Source organism: Rhinopithecus roxellana, chromosome 9, assembly GCF_007565055.1.
Source record: "Rhinopithecus roxellana isolate Shanxi Qingling chromosome 9, ASM756505v1, whole genome shotgun sequence".
Classification (NCBI taxonomy): domain Eukaryota; kingdom Metazoa; phylum Chordata; class Mammalia; order Primates; family Cercopithecidae; genus Rhinopithecus; species Rhinopithecus roxellana.
In genome coordinates, this window is record NC_044557.1 from 106,375,332 (window position 1) to 106,393,183 (window position 17,852).

Consider the following 17,852-nt stretch of genomic DNA (forward strand, 5'->3'; position numbering starts at 1 on the left):
TAAGAGACTGAAACCCAAAGAATGTTAAAGTTTCTCATCACAGATACCAGGCTTCACATAAACATTTGAACTACATCTACAGAATTGTGAAACCACCCAATTACTTTGAAATAGGGGCAGAGCCATAGTAATTAAGGGAAATTAGACAGTGCTGTAGACCAAGTTGTGAAAAGGCTGCCAAACAGGACCACCATGGAGTGCAATGTGCTTGGACAAGCAGGGCATCTTCTATTTCTTACAGCCACCATGGGCATACAGCAGAATGAAGTACAGAGATGAAGATCCTCTTTTTAGGGTCAACACACCCATCCACTTGGTGCTGGAACACTGCCTGCCAACAGTTCACAGCTCTGAGAACTGTCTCGCCTGAGTTCATGGCCTCTGTCAGGGAATGGCTCACCTCCAGCAACTGGGGATGCAAGGGTATGAAGTCTCAGCCCCTTTGCCTCTATTTGGGACAACTCAGAAGGGTCGCCCCAGCATTAGACCTCCATTATAATAAGATTAGCTGAGAGTTCAGTTTCAACTTCTTCCCATGCCCTTTCCTGCTGTCCTCAGGTTTTTACATAACCCCATCTCTCAACTGCACTCTTCAATAAACTTTCTGGCTGCAATTTTCTGTCTAGAATCTGGTTCCAGGGAACCCAGGCTAAGGCAATTTAATATGTGGTCAATACCTCATATTTTAAAAATGAAGAGATGAATGAATCAGCGAGTAAATTTTGTACAAGATTCTTGGAACCAAAATCAACTTGGAAAATTCCAGAAACTCTTTGACATGTTGGCCCTAGGTTTATTTGTTTGGCAATCTATTCATTTGTGAATTATTTTATCCATTCATGCATACATCCATTCAGCTATCCACCCATCCATCCATTCGATGGGCATTTATTCTACAGTTAACATGTGCCAAGTACTGTGCTAAGTCCTGGAAAATACAATGGTGAGCAAGACAGATATGGTCCCTGCCTTCATGTTGATCATTGTCTAGGAAGCTAAGATACTTCACATACTGGTTTCATTGAAGGTGAAGATACATGAAGAATTCTGGGGGGGAAAGAGAAACTGAAGTTTCCATAGCCAAGGATAAAGCAGATGGGGAAGGAAGTTGATGGGGTAAAGAGGGATTGTGGGAGCAGCTGAAACGCATCGTGGCCAGACCAAGACTTACGTGTGGTCCCCACAGCAGTCACCACCTCACTCTCGCTTCCATCATCAAGTACAGCCAATAGTGAAACTTCATACTCCGTACCGGGCTCCAAGCCTTCAATAACATGTGAGTCCTGCTCTTCTCTCAGGACAACCTGAAATGTATTTTGGTGCTTAGTAACTATGCTTATTTGAAAAAAAAAAAGAAAAGAAAAAGTGTTATTCTGAGCATAAGCAAGAAACAACCAATCATAAAGAACTCCAAGGCTGTCGAAGTACATTTTAAGGTCAAGTCAGAGACTTGATTCCTTTCAATCCCCTCAGCAAATAAGTTATTAATATTGCAAAAGTGACATTTTACAGTTGTATTAAATGTCATTTGTTAAAGTCAAAGAATCTGAAAATATATAAAGTATATAACTAAAGCTCTGGCAACAATACATCATAATATTAGGAAAATCATATGATTTGACATTTCTAAAACTCCAAGCCATGCAAAATACTAATTACTTCTGTGATTCGTAATATATTTTGAAGTGAAGACCAACTCCAGCAGCAGTAGGTATTCACTAATGCTCCGGATTAATTTTCAGTCTGTTTCAGACAACTCACCTCCTCGGTCTTCCCCCCATAGACTGGAATCCACATCAATTTGTGCAGCCCTTCATCAGCTGAGAGGGGATGCCAGGTCACCCTAAAACTGTCTGTCGTCACCTCATCAATTTCTAAGTATTGCTGGGCTGGAACTTCCTCTGTAAACCAAGGAAGGAGATTTTGTTAGGGAAATGAGAAGGCAAGAAAGCCAAAACCCAAGTATCTCCCAGGGGTGTAGAAGACTCTTTGAGGAATCTTTTGCTTTAGGAAAGCACAGGGAAGAAGGAAACCCAGGGCCCATCAGTCCAGGGTGGCCTTCCATTTCTGTTTCCAGCATTCACCAATATCATAAATTAGGGAAATCATGGAAATAACAGATCTTAAAACTTTCCAGTAATTTCTAAAACTCTTAGCTTTTCTATTTGGCTGTTTTCATTAACTATAAAAAACAAGAGTGGCATATTCATTTTTTAAAAAATATTATTTTCCAAGTATCTTCAGGAAATTAACAAAATAGTGCTCTAGGGGCCTAAGAAAGCTTCCTTTTTAGTTCTTTTTGCTTTAGTAGCTAAATCGCTCCCTGATATTAATCCTGGAAAAGAACCTTCAATCTTTTAACTTGTACATATGGTGGTCATCAGAAATGAAATAGAATTAATCAGGCCTTCCACTGTTTCAGAGCTTATATACTTCTGAGATGTACAACAGAAAGTATAACACCCAACTGCACCCAAAATAAATTGTCAAAGAATTAGTTTTTATTATTTGAAGCCAGAGTTTTCTAAAAAAAAAAAAAAAAAAAGAACAACAAAAACACAAAAACCCAACTTTTTGATAGGACACCATGAGAATCCCAACTAGAATCAGCCTTCTGGAGATTTGGTTAAATTACTGAATTTTTCCATGAACATTATTTCTCAATCCAGCTTCTTTTTCATCTCTCTCCAAATCACCTTCTCATCTCCCCAGTAAAGACTACATTTGTTTCCAAGTGCAATCAATGATAAGTTCAGAAAGCAAATAACAGAATTGTTGCCACCAAGAGACAAAAAGTGGCTACAGGATACATATAGAAAAGAAAAATAATGTATTCATGTCTTACATTTAATTTTAGGGTTTAAAATATCACTTATTATTATATGAAGATTTCAGGCTCCAGGAAAATCACTGACTGATATATTGAGCTAAATAGTACGAGACAGTCATTTTTGTAGGTCAAAAACTGTTGGATATCAGCAATTTTGGAAATTCAACCTAATACACACACTCTTTGAATGGAAGAAGGATGTAGAAGTTTTAACTAAGGAATGAAAGTAAAAGGTATAAGATTAGGAAGAGAAAAACATACATTTTTAAAAAAACAGACCTTTTGAATTTAGGTGGTCTTTTCTCTCTCTTCCTTACTTTGATAAAAAATAATTAGCCAGTACACATATTAGTCATCTGGTTGTTTATTTTTTAATGATAACATAAAAGAAATCAAACTTAAAATTCAATCTCTTCAAAATCACAAATAAAGAAGGTGCTCCGGGTTCTGGTTTCTATATATTAACAGCTACTCTTGAAACTTTTCAAACCACAATGAGGCTGCTTACCGGTGGTAAAAACCCCAGTCAGAGGCTCTGACTGTCCTTCATCATAGATGGAGAAAATAGCAACAGTATACTCTGTGAGAGGTGTCAAGCCCTTCAGAGGGAAGGTAGTAATAGGATCAACTTCAACCTGTCAAAGAAAGAAGTCATAATAACAGCTCTATCTAATGCTCTCTAAGTACAGGAATCATTTTATTACTGTCTGTAGCTCACTTAGCTGACAGCACAGTTATAAACACTGCAAAACAAATTATTGAATTATAAAACCAGACAGTTTATGTATGAACATTTCTGATCTTATACCTTTAGATAAACCACCAGTTAATTCTCAGGACAACTTTGTAATCAATATGCTTTCCATTCATGCCAGACACAAAGTGCAGACAACTTAAGAGGCAGACATAAATACAGATGTTTCCAGTAGATCTGCTAGTAGCAGTCAGTTTTTTGCTTCACTGCCTGAGCTCTGCTGGCCCCATAGCTAAGTAATTCACAATAACTCCTACAAGAGTTGTACAGGTGAGCAACGATGCTGGGAAAGAATTGGGGAACATTAATACTAAAGAAAATAGTAAATATTTGAAACATTCCTCTATCTTCCACAGAAAGACATATTTGGTGAAAATATTTTTCAATTTCTTTGGGGCATAAAAAAGATGAAATCCTGAGGAATGGAGATCAAGGGTGTAAGAAAAATTCAGGATTAGAAAAGAGAACTTGACAACAAAAAACATACATTGAAAAAAGAAACTATAAAGTAAGAGGAGATGGGTGGGTCGGGCGTGGTGGCTCACGCCTGTAATCCCAGCACTTTGGGAGGCCGAGGCAGGTGGATCACTTGAGGTTGGGAGTTCAAGCCCAACCTGGTCAACATGGCGAAACCCCATCTCTACGAAAAATTAAAAAATTAGCTGGGCGTGGTGGTGCGCACCTGTAATCCCAGCTACTTAGGAGGCGGAGGCAGGAGAATCACTTGAACCAGGGTGGCAGAGGTCACAGCAAGCTGAGATCATGCCACTGCACTCCTGCCTGGGTGACAGAGTGAGACTCTGTCTCAAAAAAAGAAAAGGAGATGAGGGCAGGGTCTAGAAGGCACCCTCAAGGCAAGAGAAAGAACAGATTAAGCTTTGTCACTGAGGGGTTGGGCATGGGGCTGCAGCGCTGCACAGTACAGGGTGCATATTGTAGACCACGTATATGGGGCCCACACCTAGGTGTTTCACATATATTCTCTGTTAATCCTCACAAGGACTTACAATAATGCATAATGAGGTGCCCCCACTGTGATGATACTCTGGAAAATTTAAGAAATGACCATATTTACCTGAGAGCAACCTCTGCCAAAAATAAGCTTTGCTTAAAATGTTCTCATGAGACATTTCAGCAGAGCAATAAGATCTTTTTCTCTGTTGTTGTTTTTTGGAGACAGGTTCTTGCTCTTGTCACCCAGGAGGGAGTGCAGTGGCACAATCTTGGCTTACTGTAACCTCTGCCTCCAGGGTTCAAGCTATTGTTTTGTCTCAGCCTCCCATGTAGCTGGGATTACAGGCGTGCACCACCAGGTCCGGCTAATTTTTTATTTTTAGTAGAGACAAGGTTTCAGCATGTTGGCCAGGCTGGTCTCAAACTCCTGGCCTCTAGTGATCCACCCACCTCGGCCTCCCAAAGTGCTGGGATTACAGGCATGAGCCACTGCACCCAGCCAAGATCTCTTATTTATGGTACTATCAGTGACTAATCCTGATGTTACCTGAGGTTCAGGGGAAGGTCACTAAGCTCAACACTGTATGTGTTTGCTCATGGCAAAGTAACCTTTAGCAAAATATAAAATGTCACTTCCCTACTTAAACCTTCATTGGCTATCTATTGCACTCTGAATCAAAACCAAGCACCCTGAGATACCTCATGGCCTTCATAATCTGGGGCAGCACTTTTTCTTTCTGCCATACTCCAGTGGCCTGTTGGGCTCCAGCCACACTGGCTTCCTTTCAGGTCCTTGCCTTTCCCACCTCAGGGCCTTAGCACATGCAGTTCACTCTGTCTGTGACCCCATTCCCCAGCTCTTGTCAAAATTAGGCCTTCTTCCTCTATCATGACTATGCTTAACTAGAACCTCCTCAGAGGAGGCTTCTTTTTCCACCTATGTTTCCACCTATAAGTGGGGTTATTCTCTGACACTGGTCTTGTTGTTTCCTCCTTGGCACCAGTGGCAATGTGAAATTACTTTATTTACCTACATGTTTATTGTCTATCTCCTGCATAGAGTATAAGCTCCTTGAAGGCAAGAACTTGTTTAGTTTCTTCACCACTGTATGTTGAATTATATTTTTGGAGTGAATAGAATAAGTAAATTAAAATGAAGATGAAGGCACCAAAAAAACTATTTCTTAAAAGAGGTGAGAAAGGTCTTCTCTAAACTAAGGGCCAGACTAGAAGCCATACACACCTCTAAAGAATCTACACCTCTGTAGGTCAAAAAAGAGTGCCAACCTTGGAAAAAAAAGAGCTGTCATTGTACCGTACCATTGTGCTGTACTGGGCCTCTCTTCTGGAGAGGGCCGGAGAACCCCAGCCTTCCCAGACACTCTAGTTGAGGGGTCACACATGGACATGAAGTCATCCTAGAAGTTCTGGTCCAGTCAGACTCCCAGATGAATGCATGAATCACCCCAGCTGACACCACATGGCAGAGTCCAGCTGTCCCTGCTGAGTTCTGCCCAAGTTGCATGCTCCGAGGCTGTATTTTAAGTTGCAGTGTTGGTTACACAGCAATGGTTAATTGAAAGTATGGATTATCTTCTTCTAAATCAGGGATTGACAACATTATAGGTCATTTTTAGCACTTACTGTTTACTGCAGCCTGTGAACTGTCTGCATGCTTTATATGCATTCACTTATTTAATCCTTATCACAATCCTGTGGGGGAGCTAATTATTACTCCCTATTTGAAAGTGGAAAAATGAGATTCCAAAAATTAAGGAACTTGCCCAAGGGAAAAACAGCTAGTACACAGGTCTTAAACACAGGTGTTTCAGGCTCTAAATCATATGCTCTTAAACACTATTTAAAGTATGGTTCCATTATTTAAGCTCACAGAAAATACAAATCCATGTTAAAAAATGTGAGTTCAAGACATATTTTCCTAACCTCTAGTTACATATTGCTTTCTGTTGTTTTGAATTGTCATGGCTGAGATTTATTGAGCACTTACAGAGTCAGGGACTTGATACACATTGTCTTATTTAGACTTTCTCCCACCCACCTTCACCCACCAAACCCTAGGTGCTTTTACAACAATTTTCTGAAGGAAAACCTAGGTCCAAACAGCTTAACTAACTTGCCCTGAGCCATAAAATTATTAACTGGAATGTCTAGTTAGGCCTTGACCTTGTTTCTAAGTTTCGAATCTGTGACAAATAGGAATTTTGCAAAGATATCAAACATACACAAAAGCAGTTAAAATCTAGGTACTGGATTCTTAGGTACACCAAACAGGAGAAAGGACTAAAAGAAGAAGTGTGTGTGTGTGTGTGTGTGTGTGTGTGTGTGTATCTGTTAAAAAGGATCTCGTTTATTAAATATTTGATGCTGAATAGACTATATTTTATATAATTTCAGCATTGATTATTTTATTTCATCAAATAAAGGCCTTTAGGTATCATTTATTTATATTAGCTAAAATTTCATGCTTTAAATGATTAGTCCCAGAACTGATTTTGCTGGTAGTATTTTAAGATGTAGAAGAAAAATTTGAGGAAATAATAACAAATAACCATGATCTCATTGTTATGCAACTATTTCTGAGAAATATCCTCAATCAGTCTAGCTAAAAGTTTAACTTCAGCCTAATTTTGGAAGGGATGTAGAAAAAGGCCCTGATGAGGAACAAGGGATTTGGGCTCAACTCCAGGCTCTACTGCTGAGTCACTGCTACTAGGAACTGGACTCTCAAAGTCCAAAAACTGTGGCCTTTGCATTTATAAAACTCAAATGGCAGCATTTAATTCTCCATCATGTTTGTGTACTTCCAAAATCTTTTCATAGTAAATGCTACCTGAGATGACTTCTGTCCATAGTTTGACAAGTCATACTTTGTCAGCATTTGGTTCTGTAAGGATTACATGAGGTTTAGAGCACTCAGAACAGTGCCCGGCTCATGGGAAGCACTCAACAAATGTTAGCCACCATTATAATCATCACCATCATTATCATCATGGTCATCATCATCATCATCACCATAATCATCACCATCATTATCATCATCATCACCGTCATCATCACCATCATCACCATCATCATCATCATCATCACTATCACCATCATCACCACCATCATTATCACCATCATTATCATCATCATCACCATCACCATCACCATCATCACCACCATCATCACCATCATTATCATCAGCAGCAGCAGCAGCAACATGGACATTTGTTGAAATACTTGTTTCATTTTTCCTCCTGGTCTCCAAAAAGTTGGGGAGAGGGGTAATGCAGAAGAGATACAGAGGGAGGAAGAGGAAGTGAGAGAAGGAACATGAGAGGAAATGAAGCAGAAAATATTGAGTGTAAAGCAAAAGTGTTAATAATCAATTGCATGGGCCAGGCACGGTGGCTCACACCTGTAATCCCAGCACTTTGGGAGGCCGAGGTGGGCAGATCACGAGGTCAAGAGATCAAGACCATCCTGGCCAACATGGTGAAACCCCGTCTCTACTAAAATTACAAAAAATTAGCCGGGCATGGTGGTGGGCGCCTGTAGTCCCAGCTACTTGGGAGGCTGAGGCAGAAGAATGGCATGAACCCAGGAGGCTGAGCTTGCAGTGAGCTGAGATCGTGCCACTGCACTCTATACTGGGTGACAGAGCAAGACTCTGTCTCAAAAAAAAAAAAAAAATTGTTGCATTGTCTATAAATAGAAGCTTAAATTCATAGAAATTAAAGCAAAATCTAATAGAAATATTCATCCTTAAAATTATATATTCTAAAGTTAGGTACAGTAATACTTCACTTCAATAAAAGATACTTATCCAGCAACCTCAAGTATCTATAGCATGGCTATGAATTAAGAAATAAGAAACACATACACACACACACACACACACACACACACACACACACACACACACACCCTAGTCAAAACTGGTGTTACAAAATCCATGCACGGCTTATGCATTTTGCTCAAATGAAATTTTCTCAAATCTTCATTCATAGCCCATTTTCTCATATTTTAAGTTCGGTTTTATCAAACATAGCTTTCTAATTTCCCAGAAACAGCAAATGCTAGCAGCTTCCCCAAGACTGAAAAACACTACCAAAAAACCCCCAAACATGTGTTCTCAACAAATATGTTAGTCTGGGGCTATTCTCTGCAAAGACAAATAACAGAAAATAGTAGAAGAAGCTACAGCAGCTGCTATGGTCTGGAAGGTTGTGTCCCCCTGCAGATTCATATGTTGGTACCTGATCCCCAATGCAGTAGTATTAAGAGATGGGGTCTTTGAGAGATGATTAGGTCATGAAGGATGAATGCCCCTATTAGAGAGGCCCATGGGAGCTTGTCTGCTCCTTCCACCAGGTAAGAACATAGGTAGAAAGCTCCAACTATGAGGAATACACCTGCAAATTCAGGTGCAGGTGCCTTGATCTTAGACTTCTCAGCTTCCAGAACTGTGAACGATAAATTTCTGCCATTGATAAGTTTCCCAAGCTGGGCACAGTGCCTCACTCCTGTAATTCCAGCACTTTGGGAGGCCAAGGCAGACAAATCCCTTGAGCCCAGGAGTTTGAGACCGGCCTGGACCACATGGCAAAACCTGGTCTGTACAAAAATTAGCTAGGCATGGCATGTGCCTGTAGTCCCAGCTACTCGGGAGGCTGAGGTGGGAGGATCACCTGAGCCTACAAGATTGAGGATGCAGTGAGCCATGATCACATTACTGCACTTCAACCTAGGCAACAGAGACCCTGTCTCTAAATAAATAAATAAACAAAACTTCCCCAGGCAAGGTATTTTGTTACAGAAAACCAAATAGACTAAGACATGGTTATAATCATTATTATATAATTATAATATAAATGTAATGGATATATTAAAAAGTTTGTTTTTGTTTTATTAAAAATTATTACCAAAGGAGGATGCTCTACAATGAACAAATATTTACTGGTGAATATAGTCATGTTACTTTGGTTGTTCAATGAGTCAACTCTTTTAAATTGGTAGGTTTTATATAAAAATAGAAATCACTGGTATCTCTCCAAGAGTCTTAAGATCTGGCAGCCCATGCCTGGATTTCTATCCAGCAGCAATCAGTAGAAGCTGAGACTGGCTGCATCTTGGATGCACACACTTCCCATCACACCAGTCCCTAGTATCCCTGTCATTGAAACCCACTGTCCATTGTCACTTATCATTAGTCTTGCTTGTTGTCTTTCTTTCAGTAGAGAATTTCTTCTGCATTCACGTCCTCAAAATGGGAAGACAAAATATAGCCTAAGTTAGGCTGGGAGCAGTGGTTCATGCCTGTAATCCCAGCACTTTGGGAGGCCTAGGAGGGCAGATCGTCTGAGGTCAGGAGTTTGAGACTAGCCTGAGAAACGGTGAAACCCTGTCTCTACTAAAAATACAAAAATGAGCTGGGCACAGTGGTGCATGCCTGTAGTCCCAGCTACTCGGGAGGCTGAACCAAGAAAATCACTTGAATTCAGGAGGCAGAGGTTGCAGTGAGCTGAGATCATGCCACCGCACTCCAGCCTGGGTGACAAAGCGAGACTTCATCTCAAAAATTTATATATAATATATATATTTATAACATTTATAAATATGTATATATAATATATATTTATAATATGTAATACATAATATAATATGTTATACATTATAAATATATATATAATTATATATTTTATATATATAGCCTAAGTTAGCCTCATGTGTCAAGCAAGACACGACAGTATTTCTTTGCAGGTGTGTCTGCTTCTACAGATTTAATGGTATGCTTCACTCATTTATATTATCTGCCTCATCCTCCTACACAGTTGAATTTACGACCCTTCGGAAAGTAGTTTATGTAGTACCAGTGACAAAGAGACACCTATAGCTCAGTGTTTTTTTATTTCAATCTTTTTACTGCTCCAGGCTGCTCTCTTCAAAAACAAAGCAACTCATCCTAACGACCAGACGCTTCAGGAGTATGTACTCTCCAGATTCACAAAGGTTTAATGAAGCATATCGAACAGTATTTCTATATGTTAGCAAATGTGTACTTACTGCCTGTCCATTACACAATGTCCCTTATGAGGATGCACTTTGTAAAATATCGCTTGGATTTAATTTTAGAAAAAAAATTGTCTCTGCATATAAAAACACTTGCTTTATTTGGTCAGAAAGTAGAAATGATGCAATCTAACATATTTCCCTCTTTGTCTTAGCTTACTGGACCAAGATAAGGGAAAATAAAATAAAAATAACCTCGCTGTTTTGCTAAAACACATTTCCAAGGGAACACTTTTTTGAAAGTATTAGTCACTGCATGCAAGATACTATATCTTCATGGGTTTTAACAAGTTCCATTATTTGAAAGTACTTCTTAGATAAAACTCGAATTATTTGCTAAATTTAGGCTCATCTAACTAGAGCCTTTCAGATGCCAGTTTACTCAAAAGCAGAAGGATAAACTAGACAACAGTGACATTATTTTTAGTTCAATGCTTCCATGAACATACACCCTCCCCACCCCCATCCCCTGTGGCAGACTGCATTTTCCAGAGATGGCCACATCAGTGAATATCTTCTTCTCTATATGCTCCTCCTATCCCGTGACTGACATGTCTCCCACCACAGGTAGGATCTGTGTTTCTCCCCACCTACAAATCTGGGCAAAGGTGGTGACATCTCATACCAATGGAGTGTGACAGAGGTGGTATCAAGTGACTTCAGAGGCTGGGTCATGAATAGTGATACAGCTTCTACTTAGCTCTCTCTGTCTCTGGACATGTGTCATGGGACTCCTGAGCCAACTCCCCTGAAGCTGCATGCTGAAGACATTGTGCGAAGGGTCTAATTAGAGATACGGAGACCTGCTCCAGCTCCCAGCTGTTCCAGTCTCCCCAGACCAGGCACCAGATACATGAGTGAAGACGCCATGAGATGGCTCCAGCTCCGGTCACTATCTGGCTCTAACCTTACTGGGGAGCACCCCTCCTCCAGCGATAACTGCAATCCACACCCCAATTCCTGACCTACATACAGAAACTATGAGAGACAATAAATAGCTACTATTATTTTAAGCCACTAGGCTTTGAGATGATCGGTTATGTAGCCATCAATAACTAGCACCCCACCAGCTAAAAATATACAGTATGTCCCAGAACTTACCTCATTGATTTCAGTCCCATCTGGATTGTTATATACAATTCGATAACCATTGATCTGTCTTGAAGTTGGGTCCCAGGTTAATCGAGCACTGTTAGAGCCAACATTGGAGATTCTCAGATTTCTTGGTGGACTTAAAGCCACTTGGCCGTAAATGGAATAGAAAATAATTAAAATGTCAAATTACATACACGTAAAAAGAAACTGCGTCTTTGACTTCTATTTACATATGAAAAGTGTCACCCAGATAATAATTTATAACACTGAAATAATCAGTGTATTGTCTCATAAAAAACAATAATGTTCTCTAATTAGCAAAGAAAAAAGTTTTATTTGTAGAGAATAAATAGCAGTAATAAGTTACACATGGTTAGAAATAAGATTTAGGTAAATTTTCTGTGCCTATCACTCTAGCCTGATGTAAGTAAGAAACCTAATGGATTAAAAACAAACTAACTTGAAATAAAATTTTAACTAGTCCACTCAATTACCATGTGACTCTGGCAAAGCCACTCTACCTCTCAGCTCCACAATTTCCCACGTGTAAAATGAGGGGATGCCCATCCGCCATTTCCACGTTGGTATCTATTAGGCAACTCCAACTTAACCGGTCCAAACGGAATCAGTGACTCTTGATGCCTTCCCCTAATTCTTCTTCCCTCAATCTTCCCCTCTGAGCAAATGGAAACTCTATCCTTCCCACTGATCAGGTCAAAAACCTTGGAGCCTCCTGGATTGCTCTTTCTCTCGCAACCCACTTCTAATCCATCATCCAGATCTGACCCCTTCTCTTCACCTCCACTGCCACCATCTTGGTAGAAGCCACTATCCCCTCTTGGCTTGGATTCTTGCCATGGTCTCCCAGCCAATCTCCCAACTTCCATCTTTCCCCTACTATTAATATAATTATTCCTCAGCAAGCAGCCAGAGTGCTTCTTTTAAAATGTCAGTCAGGTAATTTCACTTCTCTGCACAAAACCTTCAAAATGGCTCCTAACTCCCTCAGCATAAACCTACAGTACTTAGCACGATCTTTTCTTTTCTTTCTTTCTTTCTCTTTCTTTCTTTCTTTCTTTCTTTCTTTCTTTCTTTCTTTCTTTCTTTCTTTCTTTCTTTCTTTCTTTCTTTCTTTCTTTCTTTCTTTCTTTCTTTCTTTCTTTCTTTCTTTCTTTCTTTCTTTCTTTCCTTCCTTCCTTCCTTCCTTCCTTCCTTCCTTCCTTCCTTCCTTCTTTCTTTTTCTTTCTTTCTCTTTCTCTCTTTCTCCCCTCTCTCCCCTCTCTCCCATCTCTCTCCTTCCTCCCTTCTCCCTTCCCTTCCCTTCCTTCTCCTTTTCCTTCCTTTCCCCCTTCCCTCCCCTCCCCTCCTCTCCCCTCCCCTCCCCTCCCTTCCTTTCTTTCCTTTCCATTTCTTTCCCACTCTGTCATCCAGGCTGGAGTGCAGTGGTGGGATCTCAGCTTGCTGCAACCTCCACCTCCCAGGTTTAACTGATTCTCATGGCGCAGCCTCCTGAGCAGCTGGGATTACAGGCGTGTATTACCATACCTTGCTAGTTTTCATATTTTTGGTAGAGACGGGGCTTCACCATGTTGGCCAGGCTGGTCTTGAACTCCTGACCTCAGGTGATCTGCCTGTTTTGGCCTCCCAAAGTGCTGGCACTACATGTGTGAGCTACCACAGCCAGCCCAGAGTGGTCTTTATGGCCCTACATGACTGGCCTGCTGCCATTTCACTGCTTCCATCTCCTACTATTCCATGCCTTTTCCATGCCACTAGCTGTGACTGGAACCTGCCATGCATGCTCATTCATAGGCCACTGCATTTGCCTTCTCTTTGCCTTCAAGGCTCTTCCCCCAGATATCCGCATAGCTGGTATTTGCTTCTTTCAGGTTTCTGACCATATGCCACCTTCTTGATGAATCTATCTATGATCATCTCATGTAAAACAGTTCTTTACCCCCATACTACAAGTCTCCTTCTTCTGCTCTATTTTTTTTCACTGTATATTTCTGGTTTATTGTCTCTCTCCCTCAGTATATTGTAATCTCAGGGGGTTAGATAATTTGGTTTCATTTTGTTCTCAGATCTATTCCCAATATAGCGAGTACTCAATAAACATTCATTGAATCAATGGGTAATTATTTGACCTGAATAAATCACAGTGGCTTTGTGAGACAAATAAAAATAAACATCTTACTATTGCTTTAAAATTATTTAAAGAGGTATTGGTACTTCTGCAGATTCCTAACTGTCAATTCCATAGCTTTTTGAACCTCTTCAAGGACCGCTATCTAATTCAACAAATTAAAAATTTTCCATAATTTTTGACAGTTTCATGAGCTCTTTACAGGCTTATTGTAAAAATAATTGTTAACATTTACTGAGTGTTTTTCATGAGTCTGACACATAACATATGTTAACTTATCAAATTCTTACACTAGAATGCAAGGATAAAGTTGCAATTATCCCCATTATATTGATCACAAAATTGAAGTAACTTGGCCAACGTCCCAGTTAGTAGGAACAGAAGAGCAATTCGAATTTAACCTAAGAAATTGATTAACTGATTCCAGAGCCCACGATATTAACCAGGATGCTAATTTCTCCTCTCTCACTGTTTTTCTCTCTTACTCACTCTTTCATCCCACAAACTCAGTGCTGATAGAGCCAACAAAGCAAAAAACTTGAAGACAAATAATGACAATTACGAGCCATAGCCACGAAGCATGATGTTTCCTAACCTCAAAGCCCAGTCCTTTCATTAATTCAATACATACTGATTTTTGACAATAAAGATCTTGTAGGAGTTAGTGACTCTCTTAATAATTAAGGTGCTAGAGAGGAAGTGTAGAAAAGAAAAAAAAGCAATATAATTAAGTAGTGTGTACATTTGGCTCTAAATTTTTCTGGAATTCCATTACATTTGGCAATATAATGGAATAATGTCTAATTTGCACATAAAAATGCCAGCCTCAGGAACAAGTATCTAGGATATCATTTTTCAGGAGCTTTTTGCTAATCATGGGAAGGAGTTGTACATATTTTAATAAGTATAAATAAGTGAACACTCTGAGTGAAAGAGAGATGGGCTGTTGGGGAAAGCTTTTCTTTCAAATGGTTAGAGTCCCAGAATTCACTTATGTGGTAGATGCTTTCTAGCATGATTCATTTCTTTTCTTTTTCTTTCTTGGGCTCTCCTAGAGCTTTTGTTTGTTTCTTTGTTGTTTTAATTACATTGGTCTTTCTCTGAAGAGCAAGAATAACATAGCCTTGACTAACACAGAATGGATGTGTGCAAACTTCTTTATCATTAAACTTCTATTTTGTTTTCCCAAATGGAATCTTAATGAGAAAGGCATTGTAGAAATTGTGCTATTCATCTCCTCCCAAGTCCAGGAGAAGAGTGGTGAGCAAGACCCCAAGTCTCTCTGCACTTTCTTATGTTTCAAAAGATCATGAATAGAGCCATATTTTAATAGTATATGGTATTATTAGAATGCCATAGTAATATTTTGTTTATATCATATTTTTTAAATAAATGCATACATTTCCCAAAAAGTACTAGGAATTCCCTACATCTAGCCAAAATTAGCCTTACCAATAAAATTTTTACTCAGTTGAAAATGAATTACAGGCCAGGCGCGCTGGCTCAAGCCTGTAATCCCAGCACTTTGGGAGGCCGAGACGGGCGGATCACGAGGTCAGGAGATCGAGACCATCCTGGCTAACACAGTGAAACCCGTCTCTACTAAAAAATACGAAAAACTCGCCGGGCGAGGTGGTGGGCGCCTGTAGTCCCAGCTACCCAGAAGGCTGAGGCAGGAGAATGGCCTAAACCCAGGAGGCGGAGCTTGCAGTGAGCTGAGATCCGGTCACTGCACTCCAGCCTGGGCGACAGAGCTAGACTCCGTCTCAAAAAAAAAAAAAAAGAAAATGAATTACAATAGTAATAGGCTCAGATAAATACAGCAAAGATGTTTAGGGAAAAACGTTTGTTAATTTTGATATGAGTGGAAAATAAACAGATATTCAGTAACTATGTACTGAGTGTTTTCACATATACTACTGTATTTAATCTTATATCAACTACATGCTGTAAAATTATTGCTCCTCCTTTTATACAACCAAAAAAGTGTTATCACTCACCCATTGTCACCTAGCTACAATATGAGTTGAGCTGAGATTCCCATCTCAACTGCTATCTTGCAAAGCCCACACTCTTCCCTCTATATTCTGACCTGCATTTGAATTTAGACAAAGAAAGACACAGGTGGAATTATCTGGAGGATGCTGAAGTTCGGTTCTGGCAACCGTATCATTTATAATAATACAATATATAAAAAATACATTTCCCTGCCCTAAATAGAATATGAGATTTTTAAAATTACAATTAGATTTTAAGAGGTTTCAACCTAAACTAGTAGTTAGAATTCAGAATCCCCACATTCATGTGGGCTTTTACTACAGCATCCCAACTGAATGGCTGTGCTGCTCACATGTTGTTTCTTGTCCCGTAACAGGATCGCTGGCCTCTTCTCCAAACATGGCATAAACTGTGACTGTGTATTCTGTATTGGGCAACAACCCACTCAATTCAATATCCGTGTGGGTCTCTCCAATTTTCATCTGAAAAGAATACATGTTGTTAGATCGTTTGCCAATACATATTATTCATGCTGATCGGAGTGGAACAGAACAAAGGTGAGACTTCATGGGATAAGACTTTACGTCCCCTCACAACCCCTCCATCAAACAGGCTTCAGTCATAACTTTTAAATTGTCTCGTGTCATTTTATATTAGGAACAGATATTATGGAACCATATAAGTCGAAAAGTACCATGTGAACTGTGTTAGGATAACTCTTTACATCTGGACAAATGGCAACTCCAGCCAGAATAACAATGTTGAGTATATGCTCCCCAGGAGAGGGTGGGTGAGATTGAATCAGGAATGTTCTCTAGAGACTGTGAGCTCCAGGCCAGTGTGCTGGAGGCAAGGCCAAGTGGGCACCTTTCATTATTTGGCTAATTCTAACCAGTGCTCTGGCCACATGCCCAGTTTTTGCTTCAAACTCAATGAAACAGGGCCAGTTTTGCAGCCCCATTCAACAAGAGAATCCACGCAGCTGAATTGCAAGTTACTTCCAGTATTCAGAAGAGATCAAGTCACCTTGACACCCAACTTGGCAATTTGCTTTCTTGATTCTTGAACACGTTTTCTGACCCTTGGATTCAGTCAAACTATCCAACATTCTCAGTTGTGCGACAATAGAGTGATGGGACAGTTTTATGTTTTGGAAGGAAAAAAAAAAATCTCCATAGACAGTCTACAGGCACATGACTGCCAGGGCTAATCACCAAATTAAAATTTTGAATTTTGAACTATCTCAACATATATAACATAAACTCACAGAAAATAATATAATACACACTGATGTACCCATTACTCAACTTGGATAAATATCAAATTTTTGTCATATCAACTTCAGATTTTATTTTTTTTAAATTAATATATTCAGATAAAACAAAAGGTCTTTCTCATTCTTTCTGTTCACCACCTCCACCCTGAGCTTGATGTATATCTTACTGCTACATTTTTGTACTTTTGTATGTATATAGATATATCTATAAACAATATATGATCCTGTATGTTTAACAACACACATAATGGGATCATACCAACACAATCCTTTTGCAGCTTGCTATTTTTTTCTGTGTTAATATTACATTTTGAGATTTATCCATGTTGATACACAAGGACAGAGCTGACATCATTAATTCCTTTATGGTATTCTTTTCTATAAATATATCACTATTTTCCATTCCTCTATTAATAGGCATGTTAGTTGTTTGCAATGTCTTATTCCAACCAAGTGCCTACATTGAAAAATGCCTGCAAGATGTTTCCCTATGATATATTTCCAAAATATATATATATCTTCAACATGATGAAATATTTCAAAATATCCTCCGGAGCAGCTGTACCAAACTACATGCCCGCCAGCAGTTACAGGAGTGATTCTTTTCCTATGTGCTCATGAATACACAGTATTATCAGACCTTAAATTTTTTTTGCTAATCTATTGGTTATAAACTACTATTCCTTTAATTCTTTTTCTCTTTCATAGTGAGGCTGAGCATCTT

General features: G+C 39.4%; 1 protein-coding gene across 3 annotated transcripts in view; it reads right to left on the reverse strand.

Annotated features, from left to right (window-relative positions):
* Positions 1-17,852, reverse strand: part of COL14A1 (collagen type XIV alpha 1 chain) — a 256,610-nt gene that overhangs the window by 155,812 nt on the left and 82,946 nt on the right. For all 3 annotated transcript variants that reach the window (XM_030938097.1, XM_010381456.2, XM_030938098.1), the window contains exons 13-17: positions 16,205-16,334; positions 11,715-11,854; positions 3,339-3,465; positions 1,762-1,901; positions 1,172-1,304 (exon numbers count right to left, since the gene is read on the reverse strand). In XM_030938097.1, the coding sequence (XP_030793957.1) occupies positions 1,172-1,304; positions 1,762-1,901; positions 3,339-3,465; positions 11,715-11,854; positions 16,205-16,334 (670 nt within the window). The remainder of the gene's footprint in view (positions 1-1,171; positions 1,305-1,761; positions 1,902-3,338; positions 3,466-11,714; positions 11,855-16,204; positions 16,335-17,852) is intronic.